We start from the raw sequence: 19,899 nt of genomic DNA, 5'->3' as shown, positions 1-19,899 counted from the left end.
GGTTCTGACATATGGGCCTAATCTAGTAAAATGACCATTTTGCCCTTCCATCACTCCTCCTTCTCATTTTGAGCGTCGTCTCCTCCGCTCTGCCGCTCCTCTGCTCCAAAGCCTCGACGCGCGCCATCTCCCGCAGGACATCCGGGGGCGCCGGCCGGCCGGCCACGGCCACCAGCACGCGCACCGCGCAGGCGTCGGCAGCCGCGGACACACGCAGGAGCCGCTGCACCACCACGGCGACGCCCGCCGGGTGCGCCGCCACCGCCGTGCGCCCGTCCGCGCACGCGGCCAGCTCCGCCAGCAGCGCTAAGGCTAGCTCCGCCGCCCTCCTGCCACCCGCCGCGGACAGCTCTTGATCTTGGCTCGCGACACGGCCAGGCGCTGCGCCTGCGCGTGGGGAGGCGGCGCCGAAGCTGTCGAGTGCGGGAGGGAGAGATTGGGAGGGCCAAACCGCCGCGCCATGGCCCTCCCCGAGCTCCGCCGCCGGCGCGGGCCGCCACGGTTGCGTGTGGGAGCTCCGCCTCGGGCGGGCGGGAGCCTCCGTCGCCGGCGCGGGCGGCCGCGGAGCTCCGCCCCGGCCACGGCGAGGCCCGCCGGGGCGGGGCGCCGCCGCTAGGACGGCCGTGCGGCCTAGGCGGCCACAGCGAGGCAGCCGGGGCGGGGCACCGCGCGGGGCGGGCGGTCGCGGCGAGGCCCGCCGGGGCGGGGTGCGGCGCGGCGCGGCGAGGCGAGGACGGCTGCGGCGAGGCCCGCCGCGCGGCCAGGGGGACCATGGCGAGGATGGCCGGGGCCGCCAGGGTGGCTACGGCGTAGCGCGGGCGGAGAGGGCGGCCGCATGGCCGGGTGGCCATGGCGAGGACGGCCGAGGCGGCCATGGCGCGCCCAGGGAGGCCCTGCCGACCGCGCCGAGGACGGCTGGGGCGGGGCCGTCGTGGGGCCAGGGCGGCCGCAGCGAGGCCGGCCGGGCTTCGTCTACACCACATCACGTCGCCGTCGTCCGGGAACTTGCAGACGGTGTGGGAGGAGGAAGAAGATGATAAGTGGGGCCTGCTTGTCATTGAGAGGAGGGAGTTAAGCAATTTTTTGGCGTTCAAGGGTATAAAGGTTTTTTTGCAGCTCCGTTACTCTCTGTTAGGACCCCTTCCGTCCAAAATAGTATGGAGGTCGAAAAAAAATGCGATGATATAGAGATGTCACCAAACTTTCTAGTGGTATGGACGTCAGGGTCATTTTTTTTGTAATGGTATACTTGTAAATAACTCAGTGAAGGGAATGGATGATGCCGCCGCGGCGCGTGCCGTGCCTGCCTGGAGACGCGACGCGGGGAGGTGGGTTGATGCGGGCCCGCACGTCAGTGACTCGCGCGGGCGCTTTTGGCCGGGGCGGGCGGGCGGGGGGGATGCGGTGGCGCGGAGCAGGCAGGCACGCGAGGGGCATGCCGAGGGTCCGGGCGCCGGGCCTGGACGGGCCCGTGTCCCGTGTCCGTGTCCGTGTCCGTGTCCGTCCGCCCGCCTGCGTCTTCTGGTTCCTGCCGGGTCCACGGTTTTCCTTTTGGCTGGGTTCACAGGCTTGTCCGCTCACCGTCACCGGGCTTCCGGGGAAAAGGAAGGGTGTAATTGCAAGTTCGCGAGCGTAACTTTGACCGGCTCTGTGAGATTTTGAATGTAACCTCACGGACACGGGGTAGCAACAAGGTTTGGAGCGAGGACTAATGAATCGGTGGTCATTTATGAGGTGATATGCTGTTGGGATCCTACCAAAAACAAGATCTCGAAGAACTAATGAGTTGTGGTCATTTATGTGGAGATATGCTCATGTGATTCCAAAAACATGCGAGATGGGAATGGGATCACCTCTCTCTTGAAACTAAACGCTTCACGAGACCGGGATCAATGTGCTGGCAAGTGGCAAACAGTCATTGCTCCTTGCTTACTCGAATCACTTCCGAAGAAAGAAGACAATTATGATTTTGCTTGGTCTCAAGACTTTATCGAAAACATACAAAGTTCTTAAGACTGTTGTTCTGTTGAGAGAAACACACTTTGCTGCAAAAAGACCGTTGCAAATGTTTCCAACCATTGATGAGGTGTATGTCATTTAGTTAGTAATTTAGAGCGGGAGAACCAAAAGAGGGTACTCACTTATGTGATGAAATACTATAATATTTAATAAAAAATATCTAGTTTTCGCACAACCAATTTTTAGATGCATCGAATGTTGGGATCAGAGTTGTGGATCCCAAACAAAATGAATGAAAAGGGAAACGAACGAATGTAAGATGCCAGTGGAACAATGGTACAATAGTAATTGCACTATAATTCCAGGAAAAAATTCATCCCTCCACAGTGTTGTGGGAGAGGGCTATTTATAACAACCCCCAACCTTATTACATCATTCCCTAAATACCCCTACGTCATTTCCGGAGGTCTAGAGATTACAACATGGGTATTTGGTAATTTTTCCAGGTCAGAGTGTTTGATTTGTCTACTCCTCCTCTAGATCACGTTTCTCACGCGGCCTTCTTGCCGACCTTCGGGCATAACCTTGGGCGTCATCTTGTCACCGTGGCTTCTCCACTAACGAGCATGAGGCGGATCTTAGCCATTCAACCTTCGGATCCCGAAGGTTCCTTAAGGCGCAGGGGAGTTTCGTGACCCACCTGTAACTTTTGGATGAACTTACTCTGGTTGTACTGACACTCCTGCACAACAAAGGCAAAGCATTTTGGAGTTATTGATTAACCTTCGGAGGACCTTCGGCCAACCTCCAATCCTGGGATCTAACCTTCGAGTGCCGCCTCCGCAGGGGACAACCCCCAACATCAAACTTCTTAGAAAATGTATTGTTGAGTCTACCATAAACATATTTGGAACAAGTAATAAATTGTATTAATTTGTGTAGAGATATGCTTACGTGATTCTATAAAGACGCATGCAAGATGGCATTGCCTTTCACTTGAGGCACAGCCGCATAGAACACAAGATAGTGATCAATTCAATAGCATATTGTCATGTTGAGTTGTACACCAACTAATCAATTACTCACAGAATCATAGCCAAATGAAAGAATATAAATATGATATTGCTTGCTCTCCAGATTTTATTGAAAGCATCCAAAGATTCTAGTAGTGTTTTTTTATTGCGATGAATGCACTTTGCTAGGAAAAGATTGGTACAGTTGTTTAAAGCATTTACTTTGTAACGTTGTGGGGAAGAACAAAATACACTAGTCACTTTTTGTAATGGAATACTATAAAATATTATTGAGAAAGATTTAGTTTTTATGCGATCAATTCTTTTAGATGCATTGGACTTATTAAGAAAAGTGTAAACGATGAAGTGAGATGTTGTATGCAAAAAAAAAAACAATTGTTGATGGAAACGCAATCAAAGGATATAAGATGTATACGTGCTTGTATGCTCTAGAGATTTTGTCAAAAATGTCCAACTCTTCTAAGATTACGTTATTAATAAGGAAAATGCACTTTTTAGAAGAAAAAAAACTATAGCAGTGTCATCCTGTCACTGTTGTGGTGTGTGTCAATATATTCCTAACTTTAAGAGGGAAGGGCCAAAAAGAGATGAGCCCCCTATATGATGAAATATTTTAAGATTTGTCCATAATTCAAATGACTAATTTTTTATACACAATTAACTTCTTTTAAGGTAGCATTATTGCATATAAACATTTTTTTTCTTACTGCTTCGCACTAGGCCAGACTAGGCTATGTTCACCCTCATGGCGAAGTGCTTGCTGGTTTGTGCTGGATTCCAAATTTGTTTCATGATGAGACAAAAAAAGGATTAAATTTGTTATGTCCTATTGCCTTTATTGATTAAATGTATGTTTACTGATTTATTGATAATTTGAATTTAGTTTACTACTAACAAACAAAATATTTAAAAGTATTTTCCTTAATAAATCAGAATAGTGTGCATGTGTTATGTGTCATGATTTTTGGTATGATTCATGAGATTCTTGGAAATAAAAATAAGAAAGGATACCATAAAAGGGGAATTAGAAGAATTCAATCATCTATGGGGTAGAAAATATATACATGCTTGCTTGCTCTAAAGTGCTCATTGGATGCATCCAAAATGTCTTAGGCTACTTTGTGAGTGGCACACTTTGCGAGCAAATGTTTGTTGTAGTAGCTTCCTGCCACTAGTAAGGCGTACATCAATAAATTAGAACTCAAAAGGAGGAAGAAACAAAAATGATGAGTCATTTATGTGATGAAATGCTCTAAAATGTTGTAAAAATTTCTAGTTTTTGTTTGACGATTTTTTATCAGAAACAATGAACTTCAAATATTACGTTGTATAAAATCATGAATGATATAGCTAATGGATAGAAGATTTATATGTGCTTGCAAGCTCTAAAAACTTTATCAAAAACTTTCTAAAGCAACTTTATTGGTAACAGCGGCAAGCTCCTTAGGGAAAGAACTATTGGAGCTAAATCCTACTATTGATGAGGTGTACATTGACAAATAATAGTTTGAAAGGGAAGAACCAGAAACAGATGAGTCACTTATATGATGAAATACTTCACCAATTTTTGTCCAAATCATTTTATTAGAATGTGTCTAATTTCTTTTTGGAAAGCAATAAATTTCTTGAAAAAAGTGTTGTTCACGAAGCCATTATCGAGTTGTATATGATTGATACCAATTGAAGGTTGAAGTATAGACAACCATTGTTCAAGTATACATTTTAGTAACTCAAGGAGGAATAATAAAATAAATTAGTAATTTAAGTGATGTTATACTTTTTAACTCACAATGATGTTGTAAGAGGAATAATGTCGGAACCATGGGGATGATGTAACTCTCTATTGCAAGAAATTTATGTTTCTCCGTTAACTGTAACACAAAACATGTGCTAAGAAATATCGTAATAAGAGTACGTAATATGATCCTAATCCAAGCAAAATGTAGAACCAGAGTAAACAAAAATATGTATATAGAGCCATGTAAGATTGTATAAAGCCCGATTCTGAATTGAAAAACCATGTAGTTAGCATCTTAGCATGACGTGACAGCGAGCATTCACTGGCATGAGTTTGCATCACCACACTTACAAATAGCTATGTAGATGTGTAGCCACGAACGCTGCCTCGAATGCTGATGCAGTAACCATGGCATTACCAGTGAGTTTGCATCATCATGTTTCGTGACTTTAAAGACCAATCCATGAAATTATGGAAGGAAACTTTCAATTTTGCTGGATGCCATAACAAACTCCTAGTTGTGGTTGTAATTTTGAGTGTAATCTAGTTCTAGTTCACGGATTCCAATGGAAGCTTTTCATCATTCGTCATGAAGTAAATCAAGAATACCAATTTGATGGGTGTTGATGGCAACTTTTTTATACCTCTGTTGACGGTAATCGGTAAGTTAGCAACAATGGGTAAGAATCCTAACCCTTCAAACCTGTGGTACGTTTGTTTTTTCCCCCTCAAAAAGCAGGTTCTTGGACATTGCTAATATAAGACTATGGTGCAAAAAGATATTTGAACCAAATGGATTCACTGTATACTTGTATGATATGTGTGTTGCCGTGCTATATCTAGTAAAGTCTATAATTTATTCTTCTCATCATATTTCTATAGCCTTATATCAAATCTAAGGTAAAATGCCACCTACATTGAAGCACCTTAATAGCAAAATGATGGTGTTATATCACCTTCTAGCCATGCTTATATTAGAACATTTCAAACGAAACGAGAATATGTATCTTACTCTTGCCACAAAAAAGCATAATAATCTATTGCAAAATTAACCTAGAAATATACGAATATACATGATAAATCTTGAGTTTGATCTAGAGTGATATGTACCACTTGGGTTCCATTACCTTAATAATACTTACTTCGTTTCGAATTGTAGATCGTTTGGCATATTACTATGCACAATTTTTCTGTGATCTAAATATACTGTTAAAACCATTTCTGTGATCTAAATATACTGTTAAAACCATTTCTGTGATCTAAATATACTGTTAAAACCATCTATAATTTTGAACTGAGAATAATATTTTATTGATACTTATCGATGTATATACGCAAACGCAAGTATGAAATCTGACTCAAAGGATCAAACAAATTCCCCTTTTCGCTTGACTATATTTTTTTAAGAATTTTTATAATGATTGAAAAAAATAAGAATCGTTCATCTGACAGAATTATGCGGTGGATAAGATAGGACATATCTAATCTGACAGAATTATGCGGTGGATAAGATAGGACATATCTAAATGTACTTACGTGGATTAAAGTATTTGGTGGTATAAAAATATGAGACCAAGTATCGAAAAGTAGATCAAATACTAATTAAATATAATTTTTATAAATATTTTCTATTGATCAACTGGCAGAAAAATTTGAAGAAAAAAGTACCTGACAAAAGATTTTCGCTTACTATTCGTCCTCTCATCACTTCCTCTCCGATAGTCTTTTGATTTATCCCCAAATTAGCTGTGCCTTACCGCCGGCGACGGGGCGCAGCAAAGCCAGGTCTCCCCTCGCCGGAATCCGCCCTCCTCATCCTCCTCCTCCCCGCTTCTACGGGTAGTGGACTTCCGAGGCGCGGGCATCCATCCGGACTCGCTCCATTACTTCTTGGTACCCTTGTTCCTCTTGCTCGTAAGTAACCCTCGGATGCCTTCCTTGCTTTAAGATTTTTTTTTTCGTTCTCAATCCAATCCAAATCTCACCCCGCATCCAGCCATTTGCGGATTTGTGCCCTACTGACTACCAGCCCAACCCTTTTGTCCATCCATGGTTCGATTAGGTTCGTCCTCCCCATCTCGCGCGTTCAACCCCAGTTGACGCCATAGGAGAATCGGCGGTGCCCTAGGTGTTTGCGCGGAATTTGTTTTCCAGACGATTTGGGGATTCCACTGAACCCTATGATGCCCCGCGTCAAGCCTGCCGCCGGCATGCCCCCTTACCACCACCGGGCGCTCCCCGGCCCCGGGCCCGGGCCCGGTCAGGGTCCAGTTCCCACGGCGCATGGGATGATGCACCGGGAGGTCCGTGACCCGTACGTGCCGGGGATGCACCTGCCGCCGCCGGGGCATGGGCCCGGGCCGTTCCCCTACGACATGCTGCCGCCGCCGGAGGTCCTTGAGCAGAAGCTCGCTGCACAGCGCGTGGAGATGCAGAAGCTGGCAATGGAGAACGACCGGCTCGCCGTGAGCCACTCATCGCTGAGGAAGGAGCTGGTGGCGGCGCAGCAGGAGCTGCAGAGGCTGCAGGCGCAAGGGGAGGCTGCGAAAGCCGCCGAGGAGCAGGAGATGAGGGGGATCCTTGACAAGGTTGGGAATATGGAGGCCGAACTGAAGGCCTGCGAGTCCGTGAAGGTGGAGCTGCAGCAGGCGCACGCTGAGGCGCAGAACCTTGTGGCGTTGAGGCAAAAAATGGCGGCAGATGTTCAGAAGCTAAGCAAGGACCTGCAGAGGAACCTTGGTGAGGCGCAGCAGCTTCCGGTGCTCGTTGCTGAACGGGATGCTGCAAGACAAGAATATGAGCACCTCAGGTCCGTGGCAGGTGCTTCGTTTTTTCTTTAGTATGTATGTTGCTCTATATGTGATTGACCACACCTTTGCATGTGCTGTTTGTATTTCAGGTCTACGTATGAGTATGAAAGGAAACTTAGGGTGGATCACTCTGAGTCGCTGCAGGCTATGAAGAGGAATTATGACTCCATGGTTACAGAGCTGGAAAAACTTCGTGCTGAGATGAGGAATGCAGCTAATCTAGACAAAAGTGGTATGACGTTTGTCGTTTATCAATTATTTCCTGTACTACTAAAGGAGCTTTTCAATTGCGTGCATTTAAGCATGAAACAATATTTGTATAGGTATTTTTTACAATCCCATTACTGGTCAAAAGGATGATGGTACATCAAGCCATCTTTCTGTTGGACAAATTGCTTATGATGGTTATGGAAGAGCACAGGTGAGCATCTCTGGTTCTTTAGAGTGTAGCTTAAAAGTTGACTTGGGATGCCGATTGCCATTGTACCCAGTGAATTGTTTTGTTGTCTTCATCAGTATCTTTTATCGTTGTGATTGTAAGTGTATGCCACCATGAAGCAGCTTTTGCATAACTTTCCTCAACATAAAAATATCTGTTCATGAAATGGAAGTTGAAACCTTTTGTTGTAAGGATTTTTTTTCATAATTGATTGCTACCAAAATTTAATGAATTTAAGTCATGATGAATGCTTAAATTGAAGTTAAGGTGTCGGCATCCGCACTTCGGTGCATAAATTGGAGAGGGATCATTCTCAGCCTATCTGCTCACCCTGTCGTTGATCTCCCTCGGTCTCTGACGATGCAAACACATGAGTGTGGTCCTATCTGAGCTCAATACCTCATTTCATTTTTCGTCTTTTCCACCCCATTCCCCATTCAGGCATTCCTCCTAATGTTGTGGACACATTCTTTGGGAAGAAATATCAACGCAAGAAGAAGCAAGCGGCGTCCACAACGGATTAGCAAGAGTTTATTTTCCTTCTTATTAGTTTGGCTGTTTTGTCAAGGGTGTTTTAGTTAATTGTCATAGACTATAAATGTAAGAGCCGGCGGCTCATTAGGGTTTAGGCAGAAGATAGTTCCCGCAAGCTCAGAGCCTCCCAGGAGGGCGAGTTGGGTGATTATCGATCTGTTCTTGTGCTCAGGTTTAGACTCAATCCATATTAATCCATAACATCTTGGTATCAGTCTAGGGATCTTCCTTGGCCTGGTTTCCATCGTCACCTCCGCCACATCCCGCTTCCCTTGCGCGCCGCGAAAACCCTACCGCCATGGTCGACGGCGCCGATACCGACGTCCCGGTCATGAAAGCGATCCTGGACGAAGTGGTCGATCGCATCGTCAAGATGATCGGCGACAACGGCAAGAAGATGGACGACGACGTGACGTCGCTCCGCCAGGAAGTCGGGCTTCTGTCGACTTCCATCAAGAACGTCCAGACGCAAGTCCTGGCCAGCAAGGGCCGATTCGACGCCGATAGATCGTCGTCATCCGGCGACACCCCGGCCGCGCCGTCGCACAAGCTCCGATTTCCGAAGTTCGACGGATCCGACGATCCCATCACATGGTTGCACAAGGCCGGGCAGTTCTTTCGTGCCTACGGCACGCCGGACCACCTCAAGGTGCCAACGGCATCGTTCTATCTGGAGGCCGCCGCCAGCCAATGGTATTACAGACTCGAGAAGAACCAAGGCGCTCCAACATGGCCGCAGTTCGTCGACGCCATCAACAGGCGTTTCGGGCCGCCGCTTCGCAGTAATCCACTCGGCGAGCTCACACATCTGCGCCGTACATCCACCGTCGATGAATACCAGGAGAAATTCCTTCTCCTCCTGGCACGCTGTGAGGACGTCACGGAGGCCCAACAGATTGCCATCTTCACTGCTGGGTTGCAGCAACCTCTTAGCATTGATGTGGAGCTCCAGAAGCCAGAAACCCTGGAGGACGCCATGGCGCTCGCACGGGCGTACGAGCGCCGCCAAGTTCTAGGAGCCGATGCGACTGCCGGGAACAACCGCACTCCCACGCGTTCGGCTCAACGTCCTCCGGCTTCGACCTTGCGGACGTCCCAGCAACCTGGCACGACGGGATCTACATCAGCAACGCCCGCCGCGCCCGCTAAACCTGCACCCCTGGTGGACAGCCGGTTCAAACGCCTCTCACCTGAGGAGATGGCGCAACGGCGTTTGGAGGGGTTGTGTTTCAACTGCCCGGAGAAGTTTTCCAAGGAGCATGCGAAGCAGTGCACGGGAAAAGGCATCTACTTCCTTGAGCTGGACACCGAGGCACTCGCATCTGAGGACGGTGGCTCGGATGATGAATTGCAGATCTCTGTGGCCGCCATCACGGGTATTTAGTCAAGCGCAACATTGCAGCTGCCCACGGTGGTCTGTGATAAGACCGCCGCTGCGTTGGTCGACTCTGGCTCCACTCACTCATTCATCGACGAGGCCACGGCACGCCGTCTGGGTCTGGTGCCATCGCCCCGGCCTGGTCTCTCTGTCGGTGTAGCAAATGGGGATCGCGTCGCAGTGTCGGGAGTGTGCAAGGCGGTGCGGTTTGTAATTGGTACAGAGGAGTTCGTGGTCGACTTCTTCGTCATTCCACTTGGGGGCATCGACATGGTCCTGGGGTGTGACTGGCTCCGCACTCTCGGTCCCATCCTCTGGGATTTCACCAACCTCACCATGGTGTTCTGGTGGCACGACCGTCGCGTCCGTTGGAGTGGCATACGACCAACGGCTGCCATGGTTACCGCGGGAGCTGACAAGCGCGACTATTTGCTGGCTCTACTCGACGAGTTCGCCGACTTGTTCGCCGAGCCCAAGGGCTTACCGCCGGCGCGTTCGTTTGACCATCGTATTCATCTACTTCCGGGAACACCGCCGGTGGCTGTACGTCCATACCGGTATGCTCAATTGTTGAAGGATGAGATCGAAGCTCAATGTCGGGCAATGTTGGCGCAAGGCATCATCCGTCCAAGTACCTCGGCATTCTCCTCGCCGGTGCTTCTCGTTCGCAAGGGTGACGGTTCCTGGAGGTTTTGTGTAGACTATCGCGCCCTCAACTGCAAAACAGTGCGGGACATGTTTCCCATTCCCATCGTCGAGGAATTGTTGGATGAACTAAAGGGCGCGGTGTTTTTTACTAAGTTGGACTTGCGGAGCGGCTATCACCAGGTCCGGATGCACCCCGATGACGTTGCCAAGACGGCGTTCCGAACACATCATGGGCACTTTGAATTCCTTGTGATGCCGTTCGGTCTCACGAATGCTCCATCTACGTTCCAGGCATTGATGAATGCGGTGCTACAACCTTTTCTTCGCCGGTGCGTTCTCGTGTTTTTTGATGACATTCTCATATTCAGTAAATCTTGGTCAGAACACCTGCAGCATGTGCGCTCGGTTTTCTTGGCGCTTCGGCAGCACGGCCTCGTGTTGAAACGTTCCAAGTGTTCTTTTGGGGAGCAGCGTGTTCAGTATCTCGGCCATGTCATTGCTAATGGAGTGGTCACCATGGATACAGACAAGATCAGTGCGGTGCAGGCATGGCCACTACCGAGGTCCATCAAGGCACTTCGTGGGTTTCTGGGCTTGACTGGCTATTACCGTCGTTTCATCCACAACTATGGTGTCATTGCATCTCCATTGACGGCTCTTCTCAAGCGCGAGGCTTTTCAGTGGACAGCAGCGGCAACAGCGGCATTTGAAGCCCTCAAGCATGCCCTGACTACGGCTCCGGTACTTCAACTGCCGGACTTCGAAAAGGCGTTCGTAGTCGATTGCGACGCCTCTGGTTCGGGCTTTGGCGCGGTCCTCCATCAGGGTGAGGGGCCGATCGCATTCTTCAGTCGTCCCGTGGCCCCGCAGCACGCCAAGTTAGCGGCATATGAGCGTGAACTCATCGGGTTGGTTAAGGCCGTACGTCACTGGCGACCGTATTTGTGGACGCGGGAGTTCATGGTGCGCACTGACCATTGCAGCCTTAAGCATCTACTTGATCAACGACTCTCCACCATACCACAACACACTTGGGTGAGCAAATTGTTTGGTTACAGTTTTCAGGTGGAGTATAAACCGGGCAAGATGAACGCAGCGGCTGACGCTTTATCACGCCGTGACGAGCAAGAGATAGCTGTTCGTCTACATTCTATCTCGCGGCCGGAGTTCGAGTTGTTTGAGGAATTCAGGTGCGAGTCTGCATCGTTGCCGGAAGTTTTGGCCAAGCGGCAAGAGATCTCGGCGGGTTCTGCTGGGGAGGGTTGGTCAGAGGTGGATGGCTTCATCCTATATCAAGGGAAGATCTTTCTCCCTGACTCCTCCGCGTTCTGGCCCCAGCTTCTGGACCATGCTCATGGAACGGGTCATGAAGGTGTGCAAAAGACCTTGGTTCGGTTGCGTGCGTCATTTTACAGTCCACGCGCGGCAGCACGTGTTCGTGAGTACATTCGTGGCTGCTTGGTGTGTCAAAGGAACAAGACCGAGCATCTTCATCCAGCCGGTTTGTTGCAGCCGCTGGACGTTCCATCGATGGTGTGGTCTGACATCTCCATGGATTTTGTGGAGGGTTTTCCACGAGTGGGCGGCAAATCAGTGGTGCTGACTGTGGTGGATCGTCTCTCAAAGATGGTGCACTTTGTGCCGTTGGGACATCCGTATACCGCGTTAACGGTGGCTCAAGCGTTCTTCGACAACATTGTGAAGTTGCATGGGTTCCCTTCATCAATTGTGAGTGATCGTGATCCTGTCTTTACAAGTACCCTTTGGTCTGAACTTTTTACTTTGGCTGGTGTCAAGCTTCGTCTTAGCTCTGCATTTCGGCCGCAAACGGATGGGCAGTCAGAGGTTGCTAATAGGGTACTTGGTGTCTACCTGCGCTGTTTGGCTGGGGATCGACCACGCAGTTGGCTCAGGTGGCTTCCTTGGGCTGAATATTGTTTCAACACGTCCTACCAGTCGGCCTTGCGCACCACTCCTTTCCAGGTGGTATATGGCCGTGAACCGCCAACATTGGCATCATATCAGCCCGGGCTGGCAAGAGTTGTTGCCGTGGACAAACAGCTCCAGCATCGTGATGTGTTTCTTGCCGAAATTAAGGAGAGGTTGTTACAAGCTCAAGATTACATGAAGATTTCCCATGACAGGTTGCATCGTGAGGTTGCCTTTGCGGTGGGCGACTGGGTTTGGCTTCGCCTTCATCACAGAACCGCAATTGGTATTACCGATGGCTCTAAGGGGAAGCTTGCACCACGTTTCTATGGTCCGTTTCAGGTGGTTGAAAAAATTGGATCAGTAGCTTATCGTCTTCGTCTTCCTCCCAAGTCTCGCATTCATGATGTGTTTCATGTGGTTTTTCTGAAGAAGCATACTGGCGACCTTCCAGCTGCTCCTGTCGCCCTACCTCCGATTGCTCATGGTCGTGCTCTTCCGGTTCCAGCCAAGGTGCTTCGTGCAACACCGGCGCATAATTCTTGGAACCTCTTGGTGCAATGGGAAGGTCGTAGTCCAGCTGAAGCAACATGGGAGCCTCTGACAGATTTCAAGGAGAGTTATCCAACTTTCAAGCTCGAGGACGAGCTTTTTGGTCAGGGGGGGGGGGGGGGGGGGAGTGTTGTGGACACATTCTTTGGGAAGAAATATCAACGCAAGAAGAAGCAAGCGGCGTCCACAACGGATTAGCAAGAGTTTATTTTCCTTCTTATTAGTTTGGCTGTTTTGTCAAGGGTGTTTTAGTTAATTGTCATAGACTATAAATGTAAGAGCCGGCGGCTCATTAGGGTTTAGGCAGAAGATAGTTCCCGCAAGCTCAGAGCCTCCCAGGAGGGCGAGTTGGGTGATTATCGATCTGTTCTTGTGCTCAGGTTTAGACTCAATCCATATTAATCCATAACATCTAAATCCTAGATCCTCTCCTGCCATCTCCTGGGCATCCTGCTGGCTACCGCCGCATCTTCTCCTGCCATTTCCTGGGCATCCTGCTGGCTACCGCCGCAAGTGCCTCCCGACGTAGCGCTACATCAACACTTTCAGCACCACCTGCTGTGGACAGCGTACCCTTTAGTGCCTAATCAGCATGTGTTCCAGGCGATCTGCTGGGCTGCTATTCGTTCCTGACTTTTTTCATCTTCTTGATGTGCAGTTATTTGATCTGTTTAGACAATTCCTTATATGAAAGATGATGGTAATTTTCAGTTGTCATATATCTATCAAATCACTAAAATTTACATGATATGGCCATGTTGTTTGCATGTCTCGCATTTGGCTGGATTTGCAATCAGTTGGAAGAATCATTTCTTTAGTATACTATTATATATACGAGGGGAAGTTTGATATAACTAGCATATTTTTTTGGGGGAATCTGATGTTTTGAATCATGCTCTACGATCATGCTCTCAAACTATGCAGTCCACAGTTGTAGCTAAACTGGTGTTCTTATTTATAGATTTTTTTTTTGATTGGAGAACTCCAAGGGAAACCCCTGAAGCATAAAGGTGCGGCACCCAGGGTTCGAACCCTGGGCGGGAACAATTGTATAGAAATTTTGAGAGAACTCATAGATAGAATTCTAAAAAAGATTATTCCAGTTTGATGATGGCACGCACCCACTATGTCAAGTTGTTTTAGTTTGGGTGTTGCATACTGTAGTACTATTGAATCAGTGATCTGGAAGCCCCCTGTTTTCACCTTGAGTAGCCATGAGCCCAATAAGTAATTGCTGATAGCTAAGGCAGAGTAACTACGAATCTTCGACTATATGTTTGATTACCTTTTTTTTGAGGAACTATGTTTGGTTACTTGAAGTTTGTTCCTTTTGTGCCTTTCTTTCTTTCTTTCTTTCTTTCTTTCTTTCTTTCCTTTATGGTGTGAAGTTAATAGATGCTTATCTTACTGGACGAAAGGGGTCATAAAGCAATTAGTCTACCATTTTGTAGCACTCCTGATCTTCTGTCTTCAGCTTACTAGGTTTTGGATTCATATTTATTTAGCAATAACAATATGATTTTAATGTTAATTCAGGCAAGGACAACTCCTACTAGTCTGGTAGACCCTTTAAGTGGAAGCCCAGCTGGAAGTGGTCTTCATTCTGGATTTGATCCATCAAGAGGCAATACGTATGATGCTTCTCGTGTTGCCAGTTTCAGTTCATCAAAATCTGGAACCCATGATGTATCAAGGGTTGCTGCTGGCTTTGACTCTCTGAAGAGTGCTGGGTATGATGCTTCAAAGGCACCTGCAATTGGAGGACAGGCGGCTGCTACTGTGGCTCATGGGAGCAGTGCTGGTTCCTATGGATCCAATCAGACAACACCGGCTCCATATGCATGGGCACAATCTGCATCCACCTACGGATCTGTACAGATGCCACCATCGTATGCATCTGCGTCCACTCCATCATCCTACACCACAGCAACAGCACGTCCCTATGGCTCAGCTCAGGCGCTACCATCATATGAGCAAACACAAGCACCATCTGCGTATGGACACACACAGCAACTGTCATCCTATGGTCTAGCACAGGCACCGTCTGCCTTTGCTGCTGCACAGGGTTCCTCTCCCTATGGGTTGGCCACACAGCCTCCAGCCTATGGATCTGGGCGAGCAGCAGCTAATGCTGGCAGTAATTATGAAGCTCTTCACGGACGCAAATAATTTAGGGACACCTGTATTTTTTAAAAAATTGCAAAAGAGAGCTTTGTACACCCGATTCCTTTCTGCAGCTACTGAAACCGTGTTGTTTAACTGCTCTGAGATGTGAGAAGAATTAGTAAAGGATAATCTTTGTAATTATATTTTGTGATTCTTCTGAAGCATTTTTATTCGATGGAATAGAGTTCTGACATGAGCTGGGCTGTCGGTTTTATCTGGCTTCACGAAGTTATGTCCTTTGCCTATCAGTTGAAATGCTGCATGTATTTATGAGATTCAAACTTCGAGTACTGGGGCTAAATCCTTTTTTTTTTTATGCCTGGGGCTAAATCTGTTGCTGCAACTTTCTAGCGAGCATCTGACTGAGGAGAAGCTGCTGGCGAAAAGATCAGAAGATGCCAGCCTGAACTTCTCCAAGTGATAGACCAATCATGAATGAGCATAATATCCTTTCATGCATCAATTTGCAACAGAATGACGGACTGAACACAACATCTTACACCTCCAATTGTTGATAGTACACCACGGATCAATTCGTGGCGTGCAGTTTATCAGGGAAACCCCTGCACGGAAAACCCATGGCAACGTCGCCTGAATCTGCATTTCAGTGGTTATGGATTCACAGAAATTAGTCGTCGAATTCCAGCCGTAGTTCTTGGTTCCCGCACTACTATGCCGATGGCTGTAAACCTCTAACAGGACTTGAGCAGAATAAATTCATGCAACCTTTACAGAAAGCAGAACAGAAAAGACCAAAATGGTTCCAACTCTACACACAGGGGAATATATTAGGCCCTATACTGCCTCAAGGTTAAACTTGGTGTAAAGAAGCTGTCATGATAAGAAGGGGATAAAGCGGAAAAGAGATGAAGCTTTACAGGAGCAGTAGAAATGAAGCTCTCAAGGTAATTGGCCAGCTGGAAAAGGCTCGCTGAATAAAAGGTGATCTTCATGCAGTAATATCATAGTTAATATGGCCCAGGGTGAGGATTTGTTCAGCTTTTATCAAAAATCAAATCACCTGTACATCGCTACTTGTGCTAGCGCTATATTTAGATTTCATAAAAAATGATCCGTTAAACCACCCGATGAGAAAAATGACTTATTTTGCATATGATATCTTTTGCATTGCAACGAGGCCCGTCGGCGCAATAGCAACAGATCAGATCAAGGAAATCTTCAAGTAGATAAAAGCTTCCTAAATAAGGACAGTGATCATAATCCACTTTCATGATCAGATCACTATCTTTTGCTCAATGTATATTTTCTCGCAGAACTGCACACATCTGCTGCAATGCACTAGCAAGCCAAGATGTATTTCTTCTTTTCCCATGTCCTCTAAATAGAGATATGTCACTGGCTTTCTAGGTTCTCTAAGTAGTTACCATTTGTCGGATTCTATTATTCTTTGTTTGTTTGGCTCACAGAAAGGGACGTAGGTCATAAATTAATAATAGTTTGATTGAAAGGAGCGAACACTTTGGCATATGAAAAATCTCAGCTGCAAAGATGAGGATATCTCAACCCTCTCTTTTTTCTCTACCGTTGCCATCTTCCTTTGGAAGCCATCTACCATCCTGTGCCAAGGTTCATTTCTGGCAACATCTTCCAATGCCATTTGGACACAAAGCATACATAAAAGAAACCGAGGGACACACAAACACATAGAAAAAAAAAACTGGTGCAGCTTTACTGCGTGGAGAATCCAATTAGTTTATCAGAGATTAGGACGCAAACATATCTTTACATCTAAATTCATAGCTCTCGCCTAACAACTCTGGACCTCTTGCCCATCATTAGGATTCCGCCTAAAATTCGCTCTTGTGATCAACGCAGTATTGTGATTACAGCAGGAGCGCATTACATGTACGGCAAGGGCTGAATTAAGTAATGAGCCAGTGGCACAAAGGTGAAGAGGCCTTGCATTCTGCAGCTTCCCTAGCTCCTCCTCTAAACATGGCAAGCCCAGCTGGGGACACTAGAGAGTTGCAGGCAGGACAGCTTGAACTGTACGTGTAAGATCTTTATTTTTTGAGGAGAAACGCAAGATCTTTAATTGTGGGTAGAATCCCTTTTACATGGCATAATCGCCCTTTTTGACCAGTCCTCATTAGTCATTGATCTTGAATTATATCTATATACAGAGGTAGATACGCTACGCATACATATATATGCGGTGTAGCCAAAGGGAGTAGCAATGATCCGGTGAAGGAGAACTTGTGGAAGTCTACTTGTTAGGCACCGAACATGTTAGGTTACTGGAGCAATGTGAATGCTACTTTTTTTTTCCTGAATTGTTTTCTTGGAATTCTGATTAGGGATGAGAGATCAGGGAATTGCGTGCAAATCAAGGTTTTGTTTCTCTGGTGGTTCTCTTAAACAGGAAGCTGCGCAGTGCATCCAGTCCAGAGGTAAAAAGAGGCAAGACCAAATCCTGGCCAGAGAGTCTGCTTAGAAAAATGGCCCTGAAGTGACTAAACGTATTAGTGACCCTGAGATGCTGGCTTATCCCCGTAAGCTTCCTTATCTGAACAGCCCCTACCTCCATTTCCCCCCTCCCTTATCCTAGTTACATTCAGAAAGAAAATGTCGCGGTGCCTGATGCAGAAGGCACTGCTGTGAAAGCTCAACCTGGAGCTTTCTTGCTCGGATGATTGGCAGTAATATATTCATGGCAATTCTTATCCGAGACGGGGGTTCATTGTTGGACAACTAGATCTAGATATTTGTTCTTCTCGACTAGAGAATCCCTTTGGCAGTTAGAGATCTTACAGTGTACTACTACGTGCGTCACGTTTCAGTTGCAACTGCAAGAGTCAATTTTACTGATTGCCGTCAGACTACCACAGCCGCCGATTGGCCAGTCAAAGGAGATAAAAGTGGCTGGCAATAGACTAACACTCTAATAATAGAGGGGTGAAAATTTCGTGTCAGTAGCCTGTCAGGACCAGGCTATGTGCCTTCCCTTTCCCTCTATCAAGTTAGGAAAGACAGACAGCTACCAGAGTGCCGTTCCAATGTTCAGGAAAGGATTCCCATGGTAGCTTCTCGTGTCAAAAAGTTGGAACCAACACCTGGTGAAGCCAAATGGCCAATGTCCCTAGCCTGACACGCAGAACAGAGTTGATCAGAAACCTTCACTTGAGCAGCACCTGAATCCAAGTTCAGTTCTCCGAGGGACGGCCAGGGAGCTGACGGCAGTCCCAATTCAGACTCTATCATGGAGTCTAAATATTTATAGTCTCTTATTTATAGTTTTTTTTTGCTGATGTGGCACCTTAATTATTGAAGAGAGAAAAAAAATAAGACTTAGTTTCTAGATAAGACCTCAAGTCTACACGCCCTTCAATGCCCAAGAAGCCAGGGAGACTCGCGTTGTGGAGGGAGCATGGAGTCCATGAATCTTATGATGGAAGAAAAACAATAAATAGTTTTATGTATAGAAACTACTATTACACATTTTGTATTGAAAAGTATAGTTTCTTGTGATAGAGTCTTTGAAGCTTAAGATCTTAAGACTCTACAAGTGGACTGCTCAGAGGAAAAGAACGGCTGCAGCAGCCTCGCTCACTGCAGGCTGCAGCAGGATCCGCGTGCGGCCCATCCCCACCGTCCAAACCGCCCGCCAACTTGCGCGGAATCCTCGCTACCCTTGCCCGGCCTGCTCCGCAGCTCGCCACCCTCCTCCCCTCGCCCGGCCAACCCCTCGCTATAAATTGGCGGTGGCACCAGCAGCCCACCCCCCGGCATCGGAAGCCAAGCGAGAGCACCACCACCACCACCACCACCACCAGCCGCAGCAGCTTTTCGATCGCGGCAAGAATGGGCGGGTGCTTCTCGTCGGGGTCGGCGGGCGAGGACGCGGCCGGCGGCGGCGAGAGGAGGGTGAGGGTGAGGCCCAGCGACGAGGACGGCGGCCGGTGGCCGTACGTCGGCGAGCGGGACGTGGACAACAAGGCGTCCATCTTCATCGCCAACTTCCACCGCCACCAGTCCGGCGTCTGCGACTGCCCCGACCAGCAGCAGACGCCGGCCGCCGCCGCCGCTAGCTAGCTAGCTGCAATCGGGCGAGCACGAGCCACCGTGCAAAACTGCAAGGTGCAATCAATTCAAGCAAGGCTTCCGAGATGAAGAAGATCGAGTACGAGCAGTGTCTTGGTTTTGGTCGAAATCGCTTCCCAGTTCTTTCCTCTGCCGCTTCCTTCCATTCCATTCCTGTAGGATGATGAGTCGAGCTCAGTAGCTGCTAATGAATAATCGAGGGGGGGGGGGGGGGGGTCGTTCTAGAGTATGCTGTAGCATGTAAATTTGTTCGATATATATACATATGTGAAGATCAGAGAGTATATATATGTGCGCTTGCTTTTCGAATCCATGCATGCAAATCCCATATGCAATGATTCCTCTAACTAATCCTCCCATCATCCATCGACCGATCCAAGTACTCTTCTGCGATTCCGTTGTTCAGTGTTCGCTGAAGCACATGACGCCTGCAGCATCTCTTCGCTGACAGAGCAGCAGCTCATCGGCCACCGTAACAAACACTGATACTTGTTACAGACCAGGACATGAGAACTCTGGTCTCCTCACGAAAGAAGATGATATTTCATACGTGAGCTACATGTGGCCGTCCCAATCGAGCGCTCGATACCCCATCCACGCGAGGCACGACAGATTTGTTCGTTGGACTCGATCAAACTGCAGCGTTCAGA

General features: G+C 47.7%; 3 protein-coding genes across 4 annotated transcripts; 2 read left to right on the top strand and 1 right to left on the bottom strand.

The window, feature by feature from the left end:
• Positions 1 to 22: 22 nt before the first annotated feature.
• LOC120652151 (protein-L-isoaspartate O-methyltransferase 2-like) lies at positions 23 to 875 on the bottom strand. Its single transcript, XM_039929886.1, has 2 exons — positions 631 to 875; positions 23 to 413 (listed from the first exon to the last, which is right to left on the bottom strand). Exons 1-2 carry the CDS (start codon positions 873 to 875, stop codon positions 23 to 25), a joined length of 636 nt encoding a protein of 211 aa, XP_039785820.1.
• Positions 876 to 6,433: 5,558 nt separating this feature from the next.
• On the top strand, positions 6,434 to 15,401 carry LOC120648515 (protein FLX-like 2). 2 transcript variants are annotated; one of them, XM_039925282.1, is made up of 5 exons: positions 6,434 to 6,645; positions 6,794 to 7,540; positions 7,631 to 7,773; positions 7,865 to 7,962; positions 14,558 to 15,401. In XM_039925282.1, the coding sequence occupies exons 2-5, from the start codon at positions 6,912 to 6,914 to the stop codon at positions 15,188 to 15,190; spliced, it is 1,503 nt and encodes a 500-aa protein (XP_039781216.1). In that variant the 5' UTR covers positions 6,434 to 6,645; positions 6,794 to 6,911; the 3' UTR covers positions 15,191 to 15,401. The 2 variants fall into 2 exon arrangements, with proteins under 2 accessions (XP_039781216.1, XP_039781213.1); XM_039925279.1 differs by having other exon boundaries at positions 6,434 to 7,540.
• A 3,527-nt stretch (positions 15,402 to 18,928) lies between these two features.
• Positions 18,929 to 19,560, top strand: LOC120648503. The gene has a single exon (XM_039925269.1). The coding sequence runs from the start codon at positions 19,010 to 19,012 to the stop codon at positions 19,238 to 19,240; it is 231 nt and encodes a 76-aa protein (XP_039781203.1). The 5' UTR covers positions 18,929 to 19,009; the 3' UTR covers positions 19,241 to 19,560.
• The last annotated feature ends 339 nt before the right edge of the window (positions 19,561 to 19,899 follow it).

Source organism: Panicum virgatum, chromosome 1K (genome assembly GCF_016808335.1).
Source record: "Panicum virgatum strain AP13 chromosome 1K, P.virgatum_v5, whole genome shotgun sequence".
NCBI lineage: Eukaryota > Viridiplantae > Streptophyta > Magnoliopsida > Poales > Poaceae > Panicum > Panicum virgatum.
This window is presented reverse-complemented; position numbering and strand designations above follow the sequence as displayed.